At 40.4% G+C, this 23,791-nt stretch overlaps 1 protein-coding gene across 7 annotated transcripts in view; it reads right to left on the reverse strand.

The window, feature by feature from the left end:
- LOC102308225 (receptor-type tyrosine-protein phosphatase U) overlaps positions 1 to 23,791 on the reverse strand; it is a 259,704-nt gene that overhangs the window by 85,704 nt on the left and 150,209 nt on the right. For all 7 annotated transcript variants that reach the window (XM_042228047.1, XM_042228046.1, XM_005941005.3 and 4 more), the window contains exons 4-7: positions 21,320 to 21,401; positions 15,040 to 15,155; positions 9,864 to 10,035; positions 6,003 to 6,296 (exon numbers count right to left, since the gene is read on the reverse strand). In XM_042228047.1, coding sequence (XP_042083981.1) covers positions 6,003 to 6,296; positions 9,864 to 10,035; positions 15,040 to 15,155; positions 21,320 to 21,401 — 664 coding nt within the window. The remainder of the gene's footprint in view (positions 1 to 6,002; positions 6,297 to 9,863; positions 10,036 to 15,039; positions 15,156 to 21,319; positions 21,402 to 23,791) is intronic.

Raw genomic sequence — 23,791 nt, forward strand, 5'->3', positions numbered from 1 at the left:
ATCGTTAGCTTCATAGCATAAGTGCCTAAGTCATTTTTTGGTCAAATTGAGATTTTTGCCTAACTTTACTCCCCTACCACTGCTGCATCATCCTGTCCGTCTGAAACACAAAACACAAAAAAATGACTTAGGCACTTATGCTATGAAGCTAACGATATATATATATATATATATACACATGCAACAAGACTTGTTGTCTTGTTGTATAGACTTGTTGTCTGATATGATCTAAGTGTTGTTGGTTGTATCCAGTGTATTAAACTGCTCTGCAGAAGGTGATTTGCCCATCAGTTTTACATCAATCTTCTCCTTCAGTCATCAGTTTTGACCCAAGGAAGTTCACAGGTATAAGTCAGTCAAGACTACTATTTTTTAACTCACATAGCCTCAGGGATGTGATGGGGACACATGGATGTAAAGTTGTCTGATTTACGCTGGTGCTTTTCCACACAGTGGGAAAAAGTCAGAACCAGACTCTTAAAGTGAACTCTAAAGTTGATGGGGAGCCCAGTGTAACTGAATAAGCAGAGACTTATTCAGAAGCCTCACAGCAGCATTCTGAACAACCTGGAGACACTACAGGGATGTTTTATTAAGACAGGTGAACAATGAATTAGAATAAGCCAGACGTGATGAAATAAATGCATGAATAATAATTTAGAGTGTGACACGATGGCACTCAACTTGAGAATATTTTAAGTCATAAAAGAAATAGCAAACCAAAGATTAAACATGAGCGTGAGTGAGTGAACGCTGCATCAGAAGTCACCTCAAGGTTCCTGACAGAAGACGATTTAGCAAATGTGGGACCTAGAATTTCCATTATCTAAGGTACAAATCTGTCAGGGGCAAAAACAGGACTTCTATTTTCTCTTCATTAAGATGGAGAAAATTGTCAGTCATCCAACTTTTACCAGAGTCTAAGCATTTATGTAGGATGTGTAGCTAAAAGAATCTTGGGGCTTAAAAGAGATATACAATTGAATTTCATCAATGCAGTGATAAAAATGTCTTTAAAAGTTCTGACGAGGGAACAAATATAACAGAAACAGTATATGCCCCAAAACAGAACCCTGATGCATACCATAGGGAAGAAACGTGAAAGATGGCCTAGAAGCAGCCACGCAAAATCATCATTTGGATCATTTAGAACCACTCCAAGAAGAATTCACATAAGAAGAATAGTGTTTGTTACATGGAGACAGCAACATTTGCTGCTGACTTTTCAAACTTACACTAAAAGGTTAGTGAAACAATGGAAGGAAAATGTAACTGCCTTAAGAAGAAGCTTGCAAAACAACTCCGCATCGCTTGTAACACAAATGAGGTTCAGCCCTTGCAGAGAATCACATAAGAACGATAAAGCCTAATTACTGTTGTCATGTGTGAACACTGTGATTGCAGTTCTTCTCGTCCCTGTGTCGCAGAACGTCCAGTTTCAAGCACAAAGAGGTTATTTCTGTCTCCAAGGTTGGCCCGAATCTCCAAGTGTACCGCTGAGACGTTAGATAAACCAAGATGAGGGCAATGCCCTCAGCACATAGTGGCAAGGCAGTACAGAGCTGCAGACAGGGGAAGTAACAGCTATAGCCCTGCTGCTGCTGCTTCACTAAACATAGATCAGAAGCTGAGACGTAAAAGAATAACCAATGTCACGGAGGAGACATCAGCTTTGAGGGGACAGAAACAAGACAGAGAAGGAAAACTCCTGAGAGACCTTGCGATTTAAAAGATGTTCTTCCCAAAAGGGCAAAATGTACCGAGTTAGATTGCTTTGTTCTCTGACAGCTGATATAAGCTAAAACGTCCCCATAGAATAGCAACAATCAATCATAACAAAGAAATTTAATTCCAAAAATATGTATCAGGCCCGTTATATCAAGGGTGGCTGAGGATAACTGGATTGATAGATTTTTTTTAACAATATCAGCCCCGTGTAGCAGCCCAATCCTGTTAAAACCACGTCTGCCACCAGCAGCTCACTGACTGAATGTTCACCTTCTGCTCCAGACACCATTACTCATCATTAGAGCATCACCACAGCAGTCACTGTCCTGTCCTCTCCACCCGCCTGTCCTCAGCCAATCCTGCCCCAAATCGACATTCTGCTTGATTAGTCTAATCAGAGGGATTAGCCAGAGGCAGAGGGAGTGATGGAGGGATTGAGGGGCTGGACAAGAGATGAGCACTGGAAGAGGAAATGATGAATGGGGGAGAGTCCCAGTGGATCTGCACATTTCATGCCATTGTCCTCATCTTTAACAGCTGCCTCTGTGAGCTGCCACTGAGGTCTGTCCCTCTTCCCGGCAGCTATGTTAAAATTATGATGGACTATCAGTTAACACCCTCGTACTTAACAGTGAAACCACATGAGCTTTAGACTGCTGACATCTTTGAATGGTTTCTATAGACGTTGGCATCTAGAAATCTAACTACTGATATTTAAAGTGCATTGATGTTCTATAGCTTCATGACAGCTTGTTGATGTTTTGCAAAAAAAATATATAAAAAATGTGGGTAATGGAGTGTAGGTCATAAAAATACTGCCATTACTGGTAAAATGACTTATTTGAAAAGCCATCAAACAGCTAAAAATTTAAAAGATGTGAATAAAATTTACCATTGGAACCCATTTGCGATACTCTTATTTCAACACTTATATGATAATAGCTTTGGCCATCATATTTATTAGTTATGATAACACTAGACTCCAGATAACATACATTTGTGTAAGAAGGGGCAAAAGGTTATTGATGACAGAAAGTGCATCCTTTTCCAGAAGCCCGCTCTCTCTGATGCTGGCTCTGATTGTTCTGTGTACATTTTATATGCTTTTGTTGAATTGCATGAATGGTAAAAAATAACACACTATTTTGGAAGAATCCTTGTTGAGGACGTGTTGCATCTGTTTTTACATACACAGGTGTCTGCGCTGCTAGACAATCACTGTGGCAGATGAAGTGGAGGGAGGATTTTCTTTTGTAGATGAAGACCCCAGAATTCCAAGTTGGATTAGAAAGCTTTGGGTGATCTGACAAACACTTTATTTTAGGCATTTGAGATGTATCAGCTAGAAGCAATGTACTCCATCAAGTATTAATAGGTTAATCTCTTTCTCCCAAAGATAAAACTTGAACATATGCTGCCTTAAACAAGAAAAGGAAAGAAGATATTAATGCTGGAGTACATGGCACATCTGCATTCATGCCAAGATCTCCCTTCTGCAGCCATACAGGACACATTTAGACCTGAAGCTAAAGCAGATGGGCACATCATTCAATTAGCATTTGAACTGGAGGTCTGTGTGGTCAGCAATTCTGAACAATAGCCCCATGGGATTTTAATACTCTGCACCAGCAAGGATGGAATTGACCAGTGTCCAAAAACGAAATGCTCTCTGCTAAAAAGAAATGACTCCCGGAGACACATTAGGAAGAAAAATTCATCCAGAGTTTGGTGTCACCGGGCCTCTGCTGTCTGCCGCTTTCTCCCTGGGGATAAAGCTTCAGATGTGAGCAATGGGAGCCGACAGGAGGTGGGCAAGTGAAAGACAGTGACAAGAGCGGATCAAAGAGTGTGGCAGGTGACAGGGACGTCATGCCATCTACTTGACAGAGCAGCAGGGTGTCTTTTTCACCAAGATGAGCAGCACTGCAGTTAAAACACAGATGAGAGGGAGAGAAAAGTCTCTGCCCTCTGCTTTGCATGGCGTAACATGAAAAAAATGGAGAACCTTTATACTACACAACCACTTGTGCTACACTGTAGTTGACGGCTGGGCGTAGACTGGTCCTAAACCAAAGAATCTGGTGCTGCAGCCTGATTTCTGTACACATCATCCCCTTCTCACTGAACTCTAATCATGCATGTAAATGAGTACTGATGAAAGCATGGCTAGATCCTCATTTACATTTGTGTTTTCATTATGAGCCACAGTTAAGTAGAAAGCATCTGACACCTTCTATAACAACAGAAACACCTTTAGTTCTTTTGTGGCTGCAGGCGAAGTACAAGTTAAGTGATATGTCATATCACCACAGAAGCTTGTGAATCTAGATGCGCATCAGCACAAGAAAGTCTTTTGTTTTCTGTATGTGTCATAGCAACTCATCAGCTGTCAGATGTGTAGTTACAGTTCCTCAACCTCTAGCATTTTATTAGATATGACACATAGTCACAAATGCTAACAAGCTAATCCTGAGCATGTGTAATAGTTACCATGATCAGCATTTCAGTGTGCTAACAATAGCTAATCACAGCAAAGTTCAAGATGATGTGGGTTGATTCTGCAGGTACTATGGTACTAGGTTTTAGATGTGTCCTTGAGCCAACACAGATAATTTAAATGGCTCAATGACCTCCTCAACATGTCTCCAGAGGCCTGGTAACAAACTAATCATTTGATTCAGGTGTGCTGACCCAGGGTGAGCTCTAAAGCCTGCAGGACACTGGCCCTCGAGGTCTGGAGTTGCCCATCCCTGCCATAGAGTCTTATATTAAAATGGCATTAAAAACATATTTAGGGCTTGAGAAAAAGTTTTGGTCTATCTGAATAGTTTGCTCCTTAACACATCTTTACATTGGGTAATTTTCCTTGCTTCAAGTTTGCGGTATGGCTTTTTTAATTGACACATGTGCCGACACAGACAGCTGTTGTTCTATGTCTACAATCTAAAACATTCAAGTGAACCTTGTGAGTGTGTTTGTGGCATTGGTGCCTTTGGGATGGATTTATCTGACAAATAATAGACCCGGAGAATGGTAAATGGCGCTTTTCTCGTACCTAAGGACCCCAAAGCGCTTTACACAACCTGTCATCCACCGATCCACACACACTGGTGACGGCAAGCTACGTTGTAGCCACAGCCACCCTGGGGCGCACTGACAGAGGCGAGGCTGCCGGACACTGGCGCCACCGGGCCCTCTGACCACCACCAGTAGGCAACGGGTGAAGTGTCTTGCCCAAGGACACAACGACCGAGACTGTCCAAGCCGGGGCTCGAACCGGCAACCTTCCGATTACAAGGCGAACTCCCAACTCTTGAGCCACGAGCGCCCCATTTGACTGAAACATTTGACACTAACCCACTAAAGGTTAGTGTGGCTGTGCATTGTTTCTATGTAGTTCAAAACTTTATCTTCCACCAGAAAAATGCCACGATGATGCTAACGTCCCAAAAATGCTTGCCAAAAAAGTGCAGAATTGAGTGGGTGAGTGTATACCTATGTTGCTTTATATTCTAGCAAATCTCAACTCATGCTACATTAGCTTTTAGCATTTCCTCTTTGCACTGTGACCTTGGATATTCAATAATTGGAGATTATGTATCAGAATTTCAGGAGCAGGACCACTCCTCCAAACACGCTCCTTCCGGTTGTCATCTATATAGGTTCCCCTAGTTCTGCAAGCTGATCATTCTCGTTTACGTGCCCCACCCTTCCTCCTTCTTCTCCATTCTTCAACTTCTTCATTTCTATTTAGTACACGGGGATCTGCCAGGCCCTTGAGCCATCGCCAGTCCCCTTCGAGGCCTTCCCCAAACCGCAGCTCAATTCATGTCAAAGCATTCACTTTTACCTACTAAAACGCTGTCAAACTTAGATGAGGATGTGGGCCCAGCTAGTGAAATGGACATTATGTAAGAGGAAGTAATGCTGCACCAATAAGTGTTAGGTTTTACCTGACAGACAAAAAGAAGCATAGTCTTTTGATTCAAGGTCATATTTTGAGCATTTCCCATTATCAAAAGTGTAAGAATTTGCTGCTCTTTTCAGCTGCGTAAATTTAATGTCTAAATTTAATGTCCATTATTTCTATCAACCACACATTCTAAAATGTAAGGGTCTTAATATATATTGTCCCACCTATTGAGGTTTATTTTAACTAATGAGATAATCTCTTGATGCCAGAGCGGCTTTCTTTCTGTCTGAAATTGAAGCCTAATTAACTTTGATGTTGTGTACTCTTTTTTGAGGACACTGTGACCTTTAAAGTGACTTACCTGCACACTTTGTCCTGCTGATCAGTGGGGGCCCGGGTGCTCCGGTGCCTCCTTCCCCAGGCCGGGTTAGCAGGACACTGATGTGATACTCTGTGTCTGGCTCCAGGTGCCAGACCTTGTATGTAAGCGAACCCACACCATGAGTCTCTGTCCAAGTGGACTGGCTAGCCCGGTACTGGATTTCTCGCCGAATGACTGGTCCATCCCCCACGATGGAGTTAGTGTTGAGCTGGATGATCAGATAGGTGGGACCTGCCCGCAAAAGCTGGGGGGGTGCAATCGGTGTTGGTGGCACTGAAAGGCAGAAACCAAAATAATTTCCTCTGCATTTTTTAAAGTACTAATTATTTCAAATTCATATTAGAATCAGGTTTTGGAGGCAAAATTAGAAACAGGAAAAACTCAATTAAAAAATGCGAGAGCGTCTGATGGAAAACAAGTTTCATTTTTTTCAGCAGAAAGGAAAAGTCGAAAAATAGGAAAGGAGAAGTGAAGGATCTCTGACATGGATTTTCTCTTTTTGTTTTACAGTTTCAATAACATTATTTCTGCTCTACTGGAGCATTTAGTCATAAAAATCTTTTAATCACATCAGTACTAGGAGAAAGATAGATAGAGCAAGAGTGTGAGAGGCTCTTGAATGCTGAAAAATCTTAATTTTCACTCTAATGATGCTGAATAAGAGCTTATTTGCATGAATAATTGCATAACTAATTCAGTACTCTATGCGCATAAAAACCTACAGCCTTGATAGATAATATGACCCTCATCCACCAGGCGAACATCAAATTAATTCATCACACGATGGTGTGGGTGAGGAACTGGGTGTGCAGTGATTCTGACTGACATATCGCAAGGTTATAACACCTGCCTAAAGATGTTTTATGACGTGACATATTGGGGCGTAAAGAACGAGACGGTGTTTCAACAAACAATTCCACACCTTTCAAAACACACCTATTTTATTTTGACAGACAGTGTCAATGATGTTTCTGTTCTGCTCACTCATTAGCAAATGTCAGTGACAATGAAAGTGTAAAATAACCGTTATTTTGGAAAGACTTGTTATTTTGCTCCATCACGTGTAGATATGTGCAGCTGAATTCACCCAACACTGAAAAAGCTTGTTGAAAAGGTGACCATGTCAGATGTTGAACACTGAAAATCGTAAAAGGTAAGAAGGCTAGAAAACGATAAATACATGTGTTTCAATTTTGTCAAAAAGGAAACTAAAGCACAAAACCTCTGCAAACTCTACAGAGACCAGCAGATTTGAAGCCAGGCTCTTCTTGTTTCTTGCAAGGCAGCACCGCTTACCACTTTAAATAACAGCCACACAGAACGACCAGTCTGTGGGTCAGAGTGGACACTGCGTGACGGTCTGATCACAACCACTTAACAACAAAATTCAATGTCAGTAAACAGATAAAATTAGATCAAACCATTTTAGGGTATTTTCCCCAAATCCTCTAAAGGATCTCTAAACCTTTTTCTTCTGAACCAGATTTAGATCTGACATCTTCAAAGGCTACGACTGAGCTCTGACTGGCCAGCACATTTACCCACATCAACAACATCTGTGGATGTATAGTGCTGGCTGGGGCACATCTAGGTAATCAGAATCCAAGGTAATCCAAAATCATAGCTTTTTATAAGGTATGACTTTGGTCTAGCTTATTAATTGGGACAAAAATGCTTCATAGCTGCTATATGGCAATAGCACATTTTGTGGTTGCCAGTTACAGCATTGAGATTCAATACTGCACTGTTTCCAGAGTAAGAGAGATTTTTCCACTGACAGGCTCAATAGTTCTGTGACTTAGGACAAAAAATTGAAATTAAGAAACCTGGCACATCTCTCCATTTGGGATACTTGGTAGCTGAATTCATACAATTGACATAATAAGTGACATATTTATAATATCACACCCATCTCCGCAGTTCAGTTTGTCTACAGACGGACTTTCAACAAATCAGTAGTTACATGTAATGGCAGATGACCCTGTGGACCATGACAAGGATGCTGTCAGTCTTTTCAGCTTGATGATCACTGCTATTTATTTGAGTGCGCAGACAAGGAGCTAAATGAAAGAGAAGCTGGGACTCAGTGGGTGAAGGAAGAGAAAGAAAGACCATTTCTCAGGAAGCTGGAAGTGCTTCTGCATTCATTTCTCTGCTGCTCAGTGAGAAAGAAAATTCTCTCTGCAAAGAGTGGGACCTGTAGATACCAGGTATGAAAAATTTCCATGTGTCAACTGATGAGAGAAATCCCTGCTGTGCAACTCCAAGAATCCATGGCTTGAATAAAAATTGCCCTCCTGGAGATGGTGTTTCACCTGCACAAAATCAACCAGAAGAAAAGACCAAGACCGCCCAGACTGATGGCGTTGCTCTAAATATGGTAACGCTGCATGTTGTCATCTTATTCGTGCAGGGGGGAACTTGCAAACACAAACTATTTCATCTGGTGTGCTGCTACGTCTCCAGTAAAAAGACAAGCTGAACAGAGGGCTACCCACGGTCAACAAAGCAAAATAAGCAAAAGAACATGTCAGCGATTGGGTCAGCCAGCAGGTATCCTTGAGATCTGTGCCAGGCAGCTACTTTACATTCAGTTACACAACAATCTACAGCTTCTCGGTAGAAATAAACACAAAACACTTTTACTTTGACACATTCAGTTGCCCAGCTGGATTACACTCGAGTTTTTTTGCAGCTGCCGGTAAGTAAGTAAGTAAGTAAGTAAAATTTATTTATATAGTGCTTTTCACAGATAAAAATCACAAAGTGCTTTACAACACAGAATAATAGTGTCCTCACACAGTACTGGACTGACAAAGCTTTCCTTCCCCACAAGATGGGAAAAAAATACCAAAGTTTCCTTTTAGTTTCCTCCCAGCTTTCTTAAGAGCTCAGAGAACAAATCTAATGATTCATGCCCATCTGGACAGGCAAATGTGTTGAATAAATGAGAGAAATAAGTAACACACTCAGAACAGCTGATTTTGCAGAGACAAAACTATGATATCAGAAATAGATGAAGCAGCTAAACACATAATGCACAGTGAAAGTAACACAACTGCTGCAGAAAAACCGAGGAGACCCAACTGAACCAAACTCTTTGTTTATTTCTCTTAAAAATCCACTCAAAGCATTGTATTTCATCCTCGGATATTTCCCATTATTGTGGCTATTGTAGCTGTTTGGATTGCACAAGTGAGCATTTGCTGGAGAAAAAAGGATAATCTACGTGTAGCTTCAACATTTTTCTGGCTGAATGTGAACAGAAATGGGAGGCGAATGCTGATTTTTGCTGTCTGAAGTATGGATCTCTGTTGCAGACACTTTCTTTAATTTCAATTTTATATACATGGCACCATATAACAAAAAAACAGTCTTCTTAAGCCACTTTATATTACAAAGTAAATACCCTACAGTTCTCACTGACCTAATCCCAGTGCGTTAGGTGACCCATCTGAGGTTGTGGATGTCTTTCTATTTAGCATGTGTTGTTGCTGCAGAGCTTATGATGAGACATCCATCACATAAATTGCTCTTACCAGAGACACAAGGAAGACATACGGCCCTCTTCTTAACAGCAAAGATGAAGGCAAAAGTAAAACTAAAAAGCTCATTAAAAACTTATTTTGAGGCAAAGTCAGCAAATCTCATATACTGTACATAAACGATGGCCATAGCCACAGGATATCAAACGTGTTTGGATTCTGATTCTGCCGGAGGTTTGTTCCTGTTTAAAGGAAGTTATCACTTTCTACTGTCATCAAGTGCTTTCTCGCAGGGGGTCATCTGATTGTTGTGGTTTTCCCTGTATTATTGTGCATGAAAATGTTTACAGTTTACCTCTGACGATTAGTTCTCCAAAGTTGGACACGGCGGCACCTCTGGGGGACAGGGTGATGCAGCGGTAGAGGTCCTGCTCTCCACGCTGTGCCTCCACCTGGAAAGTCGCCATCAGCCGCTTGTGACTCAACCGAGTCAGCATGGACGTGTCCAGCAGCACGCCGTTTCTCCGCTGACAGCCAGAAAAGGTCCACAGAGAGAGAGAGAGAGAGAGCATTGAGTGCACCGACCCAACCGTATGTGTTTACCTGCATCTGTCCAAGTCATTAAAAATAGGTAAGCATCTGAGAAGCAGACAGGAAGACAAAACAGGGCTGGAATTAACCACATGGGAGGGCAAGATAATAAATGTGATAAATGTCACTGGTCACAATAGTTTGTTCGCTTTCAAGACCAGTGACACAGGCCTCCCGGGTTGCTGTTGTTTCCAGCACCGGGGCTCGAGCTGACGTCTCCTACCATGCTAATGTGTCAGTGCTCCAGGCACACTGGAAATTGGCTTAAGCGGTGGAACAGGAAATCAGAGGCCAGCACTCGGAATGAGCTGTTCCAGGTGCGAGATACAATATATACAGCCTCTCGCACAGTATAAGTAGATTATTATGTAAGCTGTCGCCTGCTTACACTTTTCACCAGTAAGTGGGTTTGACATCCGCATGTTTGAATTGGTTTAGGAGGATGGGGGGAAAATACACTGCTGTTAGAAAATATGAAATTAGATATATAGTGCCAGAGTACTGCCTACAGCTACAGATTATACTTCAATTTAACTTTAGCCTTGGTATCAATAAAATCTGCAATCTTCTTTTATGTAATCTCTGTTTAAATTTGTTTCCTACGTTTTTGGTTTAAAAAAAACAACACTTTTTTTCATCAGTTTAACATGACTTTTTAATGTAGAGCATACATGCAGTTTATTTTGTTGTTGTTTGTTTGCTTGCTTTTTATGTAAACTTTAAATCCCACCTGCAGGCTTTTAAAGCAAAAATGCTTCTGTTTGCCAAGTGTGCTGCCATTCTTCCTGTCTGGCAGCAAGCCCTGCGTCATAATGCAATTAAGAGTTTGTATAATGACTAACTCAGGTTTGGATTCAGCACATGTTGATATTAAATAAATAGCATCTGAGAGTGCCGTCTGCGATTTTTGGGCTCATGGACAGCAGAGGAAATATGATGTAAATGGATTAAGAAACATTATGCTAACAATTTGTTTGGACTAGCTAAACAGAAGAAAGAGTGGAGGAGAGCAGCTCCAGATTGGTCCAGAGAGGACCTCTGCATTGGCAGGGAGATCAAAGAGAAAACAGCAATTAGCAGTCTCGGTGCTGACGATCAAACAGGCCCTGAACAACAAATGGAGGAACAGAAGGTGGTAATGGCTTATGATATATCTCCACTCTCTGTTGTTACCAGTTTTTGGGTTCATTTCCACTAAATGAGAGGAGCAGGGAGGAGTGTAACATGTGCTGACATGGGCTGAGAAGTTGCAGCACTTTGTCAAATTACAGAAGACAAGCCTTCTATTGTTTGAATTTTCACATGTGTGTATAGCTCAGTCAACAAATTTGCAAAGTCTGAAAGTGATTTAAAAAAATGGCTCTTTCATACACCGATGATCTTCAAAGGCTTCGATACAGAGAAGAGAGGGTGGGGGTGAAATAAAATTGAGTGGAAACACAGGGGATGGATCACCAAGTATACAGAGATCTCATTTGCAAAGTGTCTTCTCCCTGCTGCTATCATTTCAAAAGCACTTAGATGTGCAGGCTTCAAGGCCAAAAGAAGGAGTGGAGGCATTCAAGGATGGATTTATGAAGACTAATATTAGCTCATATTCAAACTATGAAAACTATTTTCAGTTGCATGAGAGAAATGACTTTAGGGGCTTTTGTAAACTAAATGCCATCCCAATCAAAAAGCTAGAAAAGCAGAGGCACAAACTGTCAAACGGCTCTGCGCACAACACAAGCATTAAAAGGCAAAAACTCTGAATCACAAACTTTCTGAATTATGTAAGAATGCTAAATCGCACTACTATTACTGACATAAAAGATAATGGCTCCCATTTTCTTTAACGACTACTGCACAGTTAATTACGAGGTCAGAAGAGGTGGCTTCACGTCTTTGCCACCAGGTAATTCTGCGATTGACTATTAAGAGACAACCGTATTGACCTTCCATGAAGTTAGAGGACTTGAAATTTTAAACCAAAAAAATTAGCATTTGTTAGCATTTTTCTTTCTTAGAGCTCCAAAGCAGGGATACTGCATAAGAGAACTTCAGACGCCAATGAGTTTTGGACACGGGAGGATTCTGTGCAAAAGCCTGACAAAGTTTGACGAGAGCCATATGCTTATGGCTAGGCGCCTCGGTCAGAGCACGTCTGCTCCTGTAAGGTGCAGCAGTGGCAAGTACATGCTGGCAGTGAAATGTGGACAAATCAAAAACTAGCAACAGGGTGCTGGGCCGCTTGCGTCACAGTGGCTTCGCCATCTCTTATAAAATCTGCTGCTAACTTCTTGATGCCAGATACTAAGGGCACCTTCAGAAGTCCTGCAGAGTCCGTGAAACGCCAGGCCAGAGAAGTTTTGGTAGGATGCAAATGACTAACCACATATTTTGCAGGGGTACTTTTAATGTTGTGTCAGATCAATCAAGTTTGAAAAATCTATTTAAAATTTCAAGCGGTTTTGGTTTGAAGTCTTCTGAAGTGATGAGCTGAATTCATATACTGAATATACTGTTGGGAGTTCAATAAACTTAATAATCAAGCCTCTGGAGGGTGATGATTTTAACAGGCTTCCAAGCATGTGGTGTTTGATGGTTAAGACTCTTGAGACCCTTCTGTAGTTTGAAGTAAACAGATATGATGAAGAAAACTGGCTGTGCGAACAGATGTGATATGGTTAAAAAGGAAATGAATAAATAAACAAATAAGTAAATAAGTAAATAAATAAATAAAAACTGCATTTCTTTTCTGCAGTATCTTCAGAAAAGAAATATATATTTGTACTGTACCCTACAAAATACCCGATTCCAGTTTCATAACCACCCATCCATTACCATTGTTTCATATTAGACATTAAAATGTCTAAATAGACTGTGTTGACAGACTGCTGGTTCAGAACTATCTGTCCAAAATCTGCGATATAAGTAACATCTGTGGCCACAGTCATCAAATATTAATACAGATATCAATATCTTATATTTAAAAAAAATGCTAAACTAATAGCATGTAAAGGGGCCAAAAGTCTATTATTTATTCATTATCAGTAAACGCTCCAAATTTATTTTAAGCACCAATAAATAATTTGCAAACATGGGATTCAATCATTGCAGCACTAAGAGCAGTCTCCATGATGATCATCTCTCTGATCCACTTAGCAGTATTGAGCTGTATCAGTACTAAAACATAAGATTGTATATCTGTACTTTGGGGCTCAATGATAGTCAAAATGGTACGCACGCTTTAAGTTTATTTAACTTCCATCCATTCGTTTATCCCTTTTTCAGGGTCGCAGGGAGGCTGGAGCCTATCCCAGCTATCTTAGGGGGAGAGGCAGGCTACACCATGGACAGGTCGCCAGTCTGTCACAGGGCTAACACACAGACACAGAAAACGATTCACACTTTTGGACAATTTAGACTTTCCAATTAACCTAACCCCACTAACTACATGTATTTAGACTGTGGGAGGAAGCCAGAGTACCTGGTGAGAACCCAACACACCGTGCTAACTGTATAAGTTGCATTTTCACGTCATTAGAGAAAGTTGGACACAGTTCATCTCAGTCACCTGCTGTGATGTAACACAACAGGTTTTAAATGTTTAAAACCTTGTGGACACTTAAGCCATTCAAGTTCAACACCCCTCTACCACATCCAGACTTTAATTGAAAATCCAGGATTGCTATTGCTTCTGATTAGAAATGATGTTCTTCAGCTAAGGGTGAAAATGTGGTTGTGTTTGTTAAGCTGTGTTGTGTCAATCTGAAAACAGGCCTGCCATTGGAACACAATAAGTGGTGATTAAATACCCAATATGTCAATCTCATGATACAAAGCCCCTGTCCACTTGAAAAGCTAGTATGGTGTGTAAATAAAAATAATTTTCCCTTAAAAATCCCAAACTATCCCTGACCTAGACTAATTTCCCCTTTAAAGTCATCTCCTTGTGCATCCTTACATCTGTTTCTTTGCAGGTTCTATTATTAGATTTCTCATTGGAAGTCCCACAGATTGTGCTGGTGTGTTTTCAGTGTGTTGTATGCTGGCACACGATCACACAATGAAATTCAGATTGACAATCTGGCAAATGGAGCAGTTTGAAAGAGACGCTGATTTCTGTGCTTCAAGCAAGTTTTAAGTCCACTGCACCGTGCACAGTGCAAGGTCAGAGCGTGACTTTCATGGAGCAATCTAAAAGCACCAGCAGCATTAAGAAACCAAGAGATGCACAAGAAGAAGATCTGGAAGGAGGAAAATTGCTGCATTTGGGAGAATTAATGGACATTTTTTTAGGCTCTGGTTTGTATTCTGCTATGTTTGAAAGCCAAATCACAAACAAATCTCTAAATCTGAAACAATCACCATATTGAAAAGGAACAATGATGCAGTCTACACTGCACTGCAGTCCTCAGTATCCCTAAATTCACTGTGAGCAAATGTTTAATGGTGCGTTTCAAAACTCCACATCAACCCAATTGGAAAAAATCTCATTCACTTCTTTCAAGGTTTTGTGCTCTGGTGGACTGAACTAATATAAATGCCAATGCACAACTGGAATAATGAAGGATAATCACAGATACCACTGTTTTGTCCCTGCTTGCAGCTAGGGCATCGAGTCTCAAGACTTTTCGGTAACACATAGATTTACATTAAATCACGACAACATTTGTGAAATTTTCATACATCATCACAATTCATTTAAAAAGACAACCCTACTTATGTCATATATCTTAAATCTAGATACTCTCTAGTTTTTGTTAAAGAAAAACAACTATTCAATAAAAAGTGTAGATTTAATTGGAGAAAATTATGTATCAGAATTTCAGGAGGAGGTGGGCCTCATTTTAGGTGTTATGTAGAAGCTTAGCTGTGGCCTTGACTGTGCGAGCGAAGATAATTAATACAAAGAAAACACAAACACGCTAATGTGCACAATCCCTCGGTCTCACCTCCAGCAGGAAGGGCTCAGCCTCAGAAACTTTTCCCGTGGCGACACACTGGAACGAGGCATTCTGCCCGGCATTCACCTCCACGTCACCCAGCCGAGAGAAATGAGCCACCTTGTCTGTGGTAGGAGGACAAAACACACACACAGAGATACACAGTGATGAAAGTGCCACATCTGGAGCTGAGCTTTGCTGTCTAAATATACTGAAAACACAGATGCTAAGTGTAATTTATTTAGAGCCTGTACATTAAATATACACCTAGATATAGATAGAGGCTCACAAACATCACTGCTGGCTTCTGTTCACTTTTCTAAACAACTATAAATGGTTCACATGAGCATTGTCCAAAGCACTTTTCAAAAATATTTAACCACAAAAACAACAAAAGCTCCGTCGATCCGTTTGGAATGGACATCACAGCTGTGACATGGCAGTTATGTGGCAAAAACATGAAATAGGTGAAAGAAAACTATCCATGAGTCCCTGGAAAAATATGAAAAATGCTTTTGTACCATTGGGTTTTAGAAAAAAAGAAAATGATGGGCTTTACTTTTATGGACTGCCATTGTCACCATGTCAGCATTTGAGAGCATAAAGGATGCAGCTAAGACTGAAGGCAAACCTATTTTTGGAATGCTGTACTTCTGCGAGATCAAATATTTTTGCTAATTCCTTAACTTCAACTGCTCTTTTTAAAGCCAAATTAAGAATAATGGTAGTAATAACCTAATAATATTCAATGGAATAAAGTAAAATGCAAAACAGTAAAGCCAAATTTCAAAAACAAGGCTTTTCTTACCTGCTGCTGTTTACATGGTTACATGAAGGAATTCATAAGAGGCAGTTTGAAAAGCGTTTGCATTGTCACAGTACTCTCTGCCAGTATATAAAACACAAGTATGTCCGTTCACTGTAATGTGTGGAACACTGCATCTGCATATTGGTAATACATCTATACTGCCTTCTGCTATTTTGAACCACATTTTCAGGTCCTTTCTTTAAGCTACCTTGTATATTTATGAAAGAAAATGCATTTGGTGTTTCTGTAACAGAGGTTCACCGCAATCTTTCTCATAAAAATTAATACAAAAATGATAACTGAATTGTTTTTATTGATATTTCCATCTGTTGACACTTTGTTGACAACTGCAAGTTCAAATCCTGATGAATAAATAAAGAAAAGAATAAATATTGATGCACAATCAAAATAGGCATTTTATTAAAAATGTGTCAGTTTAAACAGTTGATGTTTTTTTACTTCAGGAAATATATTTATGGGAAATATATAATTTTTAAAACTGACTTTAAACTCTTTCTGCAATAGCTTAGTAGTGGTAGAGAAAGGAAACAGGCACTGATGTAACATTTCTTTGTTTTGGTGACTTTCTAATATGCTCTACACATTAGATTAATGCAACAGGTGAGTTATAGTTTATTAGATAAACCTAACTTAACTAAACACTGTTTAACACAAGAGTTCTGCTACTCCTGGATCATTTTGAAGGCTCAAGTTTGAAATGCTGTGTGTTACTGATTGCTGATTTTTTTAATAAAAGTATTTGACCAATTTGACTTCATAATGGTGAATAGTGAGGTCCATCACCTCATTTGATGCAGTATGTTGATAATTTTGGACCAAAGCTGAACATAATTATGAAGTAAAAGTGTCTAAATGATCATTAATGAATTAAAAGAGCCTCTTGTTAACTGAATTTAATATAACTACAACAACTGTTTGTGGTTCCAATGGTTCCCGGCCTCTTCGTGGTTCCCATTTGCCTATGGGATTCCCCAGCTACTTGTAACTGTCCTCAGTGTCTGTAATGTTGCCTTCTGGTTCGATCCCCTCAGTTCTGACTACTTTCTCTCTCTTTGTTACCAGCCGACACTTCTTCAGTCCGAATCACATTCCTATGTCCTTGCTGTATATCCTGGTGCTGTGGATCAATGAATCAATGTCCCATTCACTCTTGGCATACAGCTTGATGCCATCTATAGAATGACATCTGTTGATCTCATATAGTTCTAGGCATTAGAGGATCCACGTGTGGGGCATCGAGTCATAGGCCTTCTTGTTGTCCAGACCTTCCCAAAGTGTGGGGCCCGGCCCCTAGGGGGGACGCAGAGCCATTGCAGGGGGGGCGCGGTATGAAAAGGGAAAAAAAACAAAAAAACAATGCTTGGACACTGCTAGCACAGGGCTCCCACACAAACGCAAAGCAGGAGATGAAGCATCGCTGAATATGTTTCCAAACCAACTTCATTCTAAGCCAAAGACTAGAAAATATGGTGAAGCATGTCTTCCCTTTGGTTTCACCTGCACAAGTGCCGAGGTAGCTCTCCCCTGCATATTTGGCTTTCCCTTTGTTGGGAGCACACACTGGGCTGTTCAAATCACAGACAAACAGTATCCTACAGGTGTGGACGTAGCGTAAAAGAGTTAGTAGTTTATTTTCTTACTACCTGTAATTTATTTGAGATTGCTTGTATTTGCTTATTGTTTACTAAATGTTTGAGGTGTGAAATAAACCGCAATGGAGCAAAATATGGGTGTGTGTGGTTGGAGGATGTGTTTGCGCAAACATTTTTCTTGTAAAACAAAGGGGGGCCTAGCAAAAAAAGGTTGGGAACCGCTGTTGTAGTCAATCCAGGCGGTGCACAGGTTAGTCAGTCTGCTCTTGCAGTCTTGGGCGACTGCTCTGTCTACTGGCTGGTGTTTCGCTCCTCTGGTATTCCTGCTCTTTCTGCGCCCCGCTCATGTACTGAGCCATACATGAGTTGATCTTAGCCGCAAAGATGCTGAACAGTGGCATATTTCAACATTTACATAGATTGGTGCATTTCCATTACAGGAAATACAATATAGTATCTTAAAAATACTATTAAAAATACGCAATATATCACAGACCCACCCAACAGCCAATCTAATTTCTCTTTGCTTGTTTCTGCAGGCTGTTAGAATAGAGTGCTGGAAACATTTCTAGACTAATTTTGGCCTGAGCAAGCATTCATTTAGGTTTTCACGCTTCCAAACACTCTTTAAACAATGAGAATGGGTAACATAGCTACCCCCTTAAAACAACACTAATGAACAACATTCTGAATATAATGAGAAAATAATAACCTACATTATATAAGACACAGAGCATACTGAGAAATTCCTTCTGTGGCGTTAGCAGGGTATGTACTGTGGGAATTATTTCTACTGGCTAACCAATGTGATGGGCAAAATGTAATTCAGACACTTTCATGCCTGGTTTCCACGGCAACTAACAGCAACATCTGCAGAGAATGGGATGATAGAAACTGCATCGAAAATTTTACCTTTTTGCTCATGTTTCTCTTTCCTTCTCTGGGCCTTTTGGTGCTCTGTCCATTCAATCAGCATAGTAACAGTAAGTAATTTCAGGTGCATATCTCAAACCACAACTAGCTCATTTCACATCATAAGTGATAAATTGGGAAGATGGCTAATGTGGCATTAAAAGAATGAAAAATTAACAGAATGGATACCCAATGGACTTTTGTTGTTGTGCCACCCTGAGTATTTTGTATGGAGAAAACAAGCCAACTTTAAAGTCTTCTCTAAAAGACTAACAGTCTCAGGGCCAATTATAGAAGGAGTCATTTGAGGATGAGGCAGTTGCATTAATAGTGACAGAGAAAATTTAATTTAAATCTAAAAGCCTAGTAGGTTGGATATGTGACTTGGTGAGCCTTAATTAATAGTGTTAAACATAAAAAAGAGCCAAGGTAAATTGAGTCTCAAATGTATTCTGTCTGTCTGAAATGCTGGCTTTTTAAATTAGTGATGCTGCCTCTGCCTCCATGATGCAGGAGAGATTGGTTTGAGTGAAACACGTGTTTAGAATAAAGGCACGGACTCCAGGGGAAAACAAGACAAATGTCAAATGAGTGGGAATGTAAACTGAGTAGCGGTTGCTTTTGAGCTGAAGCTTTCCTAAAGGGGCATACTATTATTCTTGTTGCCTGCAGGGAAATTTGCACTGCCTTACTAATGTTTACTTACATCTTTGTATGAGTGTGTGTGTGTGTGTGTGTGCATTTGCTGTTGCAGCTATACACCAAGTGCAAAACTCTGTGCACGTGTATGCGTTTTTCTGTTCTAGATTTTTGTGTGTGTGTGGATATGCTTGGTTGAGCACAGATGAAACGCATGAATCATGTGCTTCATGATTCATGTGTTTATGCTGCACATATAATATGTTGCAGCGCCTTGCAGGGACATTGTCCCCTAATGTGAGCTTAGAGGCATGTTGAGGATCCAAACGCCACCATCTGCACGAAGGCTAAACTCAGCCTGGCTCACATATTGAGGGGCCTTGGCAAAGGCACCTACCACCACTCCATCACTAATCACCATGGACAAGTATCCTACTCCTCTCAGGACAGGGTCACAGAGGGCAAGTGCTAAAGTCTGAGCAGAGCTTCGATTTGGAAAAAAAAGAATCTGCATGCTGGTTTAAGAAAGGGTTTTAGCTCCTCTGTCGGTTTCCCAGTGTGGATTCAATGAATTATATAATGTGGCCTCGCTGATTTTTAGCAGTGCCAGTAGCCCTAGAAAACGAGATCTGAATTTCATGAGCTCATAAATACTCCACATTATCATTCATTAGCATTTTCCCACATTTAAGCAGCTAAAAACAATATTTCCATTCTCGCTCCCTTCTTACTGAAAGCCAGACTGGATGTTAGTTATAAAGATTGGAATACAGAAGTACTTGGTTTCTGAACAGTACGAATGTCAGTATTTCGGGGTCGTTCAAGCATGACTTGACTATTCTATTTAAAGCCGCATGAAGAGATTTTTGACCACAAGGGGGCAGTGAAACAGTCTAGAACAGCGGTCCCCAACCTTTTATGCGCCACGGGCCGGTTTATGCCTGACAATATTTTCACGGAACGGCCTTTAAGGTGTTGCGGATAAATACAACAAAATATAACCAGTACCGGTACCGAAAAAAAGAAAATTTATTCATAACACACGTGAAAAGACCCAGGAAAACCGAGTAAATGATAAACGATAACAAAATAACGCTGAAAACCGATAAAAACCCTGAAAACTATACATTTCACACCTGAGCCTCAACTCTCGCGGCCCGGTACCAAACGACTCACGGACACCGGTCCGAGGCCCGGGGGTTGGGGACCGCTGATCTAGAATACAACACATTACAGCGCATCTGGTAATATCATTAAAGGCTTTGTCTTTTTGCTTCTCTGAACAGGGTTACTGGTAGACAAGTAGCCAACTACAGTCTCATCAAAAGAATGGAGTTTGATGGCAGTAAATGAGATATTAGTGAAATACAAAACGATTATGCTTTAAAATTTAGCACTAGTTTTATATTTTCATTCACTGAAAAGCTACTGTAACTGAATAAGTTGAAGAATAAGCGCACTTAACTGCCAACAATTAGTCATATAATATTTATATATGCTTGATTTAGTTTAAAGGTATACCAACACCCAGTGCAGAAATGGCTTATTACAGAGTAATTATGTAATCTAACACTCTGCATCATATCACAACTGGGCAATAATAATTGGTCGAAATTACAGCATTTAAATGACTGAAACAATTATTTAATAAAACACTAACACCGAGCCCATTATCAGTTGATTCTCAGTACTTGCTGTTTTGGCTCCACGTTATCTGTTCTGGAAGTCAGCATGCATTACTGAAGCTTTTGCAATGACCTCTGCTTCCAGGCAGACCAATCAGTTCACATTAAGCTTTTGTCTATGATGCCCAATAGAGCTAATCATCTTGGTAATGGCACAGCTGTGAAGAAAAAGGTCTCATATGATGGATCCAACATCAACTACTGTACACACTAAAACACAGTCAGGGAGTGTAATAGTAATTTAACAGAACATAACAGAATTTTCAATAACACCCGTAAACCACCAGCCTCCCGATATCCCAGTGATGCCAAAGAAAAAAACATCTCCCAGAGAGGATCAAAGTACAAACACTAGCTGTCCTTTTCCTGCCTGTAACATCACATTAGCTTTAAAAGCACCCGGCTGGGAGCATAGCGATCAGCGGAAAAGGTCGGCTGCTCTTCCAGGACAAAAGGGACACCTCCCGCTGTGTTATTGTGGGTCTGACACTTGGGCATGTACCAGGTATGTGTGCCGCGGTTGCCCCCCTGTCACCAGAATGGTTTCATAGTCTTCAATCACTTTTCAGAAGCTGTTGAGTTCTGTGGCCTGGACCACCATTGTTATGAGTTGTAGAGAAGTGGGTACTTACAACAGGGGTAATTGAGCAGCACTATGTCGTCCAAGGCAATATAACCCTGCCGCTCCTCAGAAACAGTCGCTTCAAAGATGACCTGTGAAGACAAAGGGTAAAGTAAATGACTACACCCCGCTGCATGCTGAATGGCAAATAGATTGGGTAAAATTAATATCTAAACGCCTGGCAAGAACAGAAAATTCACATGTTTTGTTTCACTTACTACAAATTTAAAGGGGAATCTTAATTGTAAAGTTTTACCCTGGCATTACACCATAATCAAGAATGTTTCATATCCGTTGTGTGGTATTTTTCAAAAGCAGCAATTTAATCACAGCTAAATTAGCATTAGTTATTAGCAGAACCTTTTCATCTCTTTAAAACACCAACAGGGAAATGTCAGGCTTTAGTGTAAGCCCTTCAGAATAAAGACGCCAGAGCCCTCTAGAGCCTCTTTTTGTATTAAAAGGTCAAACAAGCGGCAAAGATACCCATTTGAGACCTAAACACTTCTGAATGTAAGGCAGCTACAAAACAGCTTTTTACTTTTATGCCTAAAAGTATTATGTAGGGTCTACCTTACAATGTGAAGCACCTTGAGGCGACTGTTGTTGTGATTTGGCGCTGTATAAATAAAAATGAATTAAATTGAATGAAATGTATGTATATATGCCTAATGTACAATGCAGAGCACTGCTACTGGTAGCCACTTGATTTTTTTAAACATAAACATGCATGTTGTCACTTATAATGTATGCTGCTATCTTTATAGAACATGTTGCATGGTGTCATCATATAGTAGCTTGTCCAGCAGAGTGGTTCTGGCACCCGGTGGTGGTGAAGTCATGGGAATATAATGGTTTACAATAAACACACAAATGCTGCATCTCCAGTGCCCATTTTATTAATCTGCTGTCTTGGACAGAGCTTTGGAACATGCTCCTGTTGTTGGAAACTGCCAAAGCACGTGCCTCCAGATAAAAAACAACAAACAAAAAAGGTAAATGACGTTGAAAATCCTGAAAAGCAACAAGTGGATCTCTGAGTTAGGATTTCTCTGTCACAAACAAAAGGTAGCCAGCACTACAGAACAAGTGGAGGGGGGGACTTAGCCACTAATAGCTGTCATTCTGAATAATAGTAATGCCAGAAGTAGGAACTGCTCATGTACATGTACCTACAAACATTCCACCATAAATGCAAAGTTAACGCAATCTTGCTGCCTTAAAATCTAAACGACAGAGGTCAAAACACTTTTGTTCAGCAAAATGCATCACCATGTCTCCTCTGTTGTCATATACTGGTGAGCAGGTACATTTACTTGATTATTGTTAAGACGACACAGCAATTTGTGATCTACTAAGCCCAAACGTTCAAGGTTCAGGTGCTGTACAATTTGATATGTTATAAATGTAGACAAAACCCCCCGTGAATCCTTATATGACTAAAGATCTCTTTCCGTTCCCCGTTGGCCCTTTTATTAAATCATCTGCAGGAGTTCTTAAACACAGCCTAAATATTCAGTCAGTCATCTAAATGAGCCAGCCACACGCAGCGACTCGGAGTGAACGTGCAGGCCTCCCAGCATGCAACAAAGTCATTCTAGGTTTCCGAGTAGTAATTACAGTCAACAGATCACAAATCATTCCCGCCGCAAGCAACTCTTCACTTTGTACTACAGTATGACAAACTCTGAACTTGGGGACTGAGTGCATTAACACCTGGTAAGATGAAAGATGTAGCTGTGCTCTGATTCAGACATTTCACCCACACTTAATACTGCTAGTTGTCTATGCTAAAGTCCGGTGGAAGTCAGACTGTGACCGTGTACTTAGACAGGCAATAAAGTGCAATGTTGACAATACATCAGGCTTTAAGTGCCTGAGGCAAATCAATAGCACAAAAGGCTTTGGCAGATGGATACAGACTAAGGCTTTCTTTCCACTAATTTATTTTTATTTTTCATTCCTATGTCAGGCCATTAGAGACGTCTGACCGATTAACTCTACAATTCATCACGCGTCAACACACCCACCACCATCGATTCACTCAGCCCCATGCTTTGAGCCATCATTAAGCCCCTCCACATCTGCCCTCACTTATAGACGAGTGTGTTTCGCTATGACTGTGTCAGACGCTGAGGAATAATGTTGGCATACAGTAGCTATGCATATTCACACAAGTCATTATACAAACGTTACAGTAGAATCCCCTTGCACTATTTACAAATAATATAATAATACCAATGATAAGGACTGACAGAGAAACACTACAGGTGGCCAGAAGCTTGGCGCCACTATCAAAGCTATAAACAAACATGTTAAAAAAATAAAATAAAATAAATCAAAACTGAAGCAGACTGTATGAAAATCAAAATTTGTGCCATTGCCAAATCTATCTATCTATCTATCTATCTATCTATCTATCTATCTATCTATCTATCTATCTATCTATCTATCTATCTATCTATCTATCTATCTATCTATC

Source organism: Haplochromis burtoni, unplaced genomic scaffold (assembly GCF_018398535.1).
Source record: "Haplochromis burtoni strain Fernald_Lab_line unplaced genomic scaffold, NCSU_Asbu1 Contig_299, whole genome shotgun sequence".
NCBI classification, from domain to species: Eukaryota; Metazoa; Chordata; class Actinopteri; order Cichliformes; family Cichlidae; genus Haplochromis; species Haplochromis burtoni.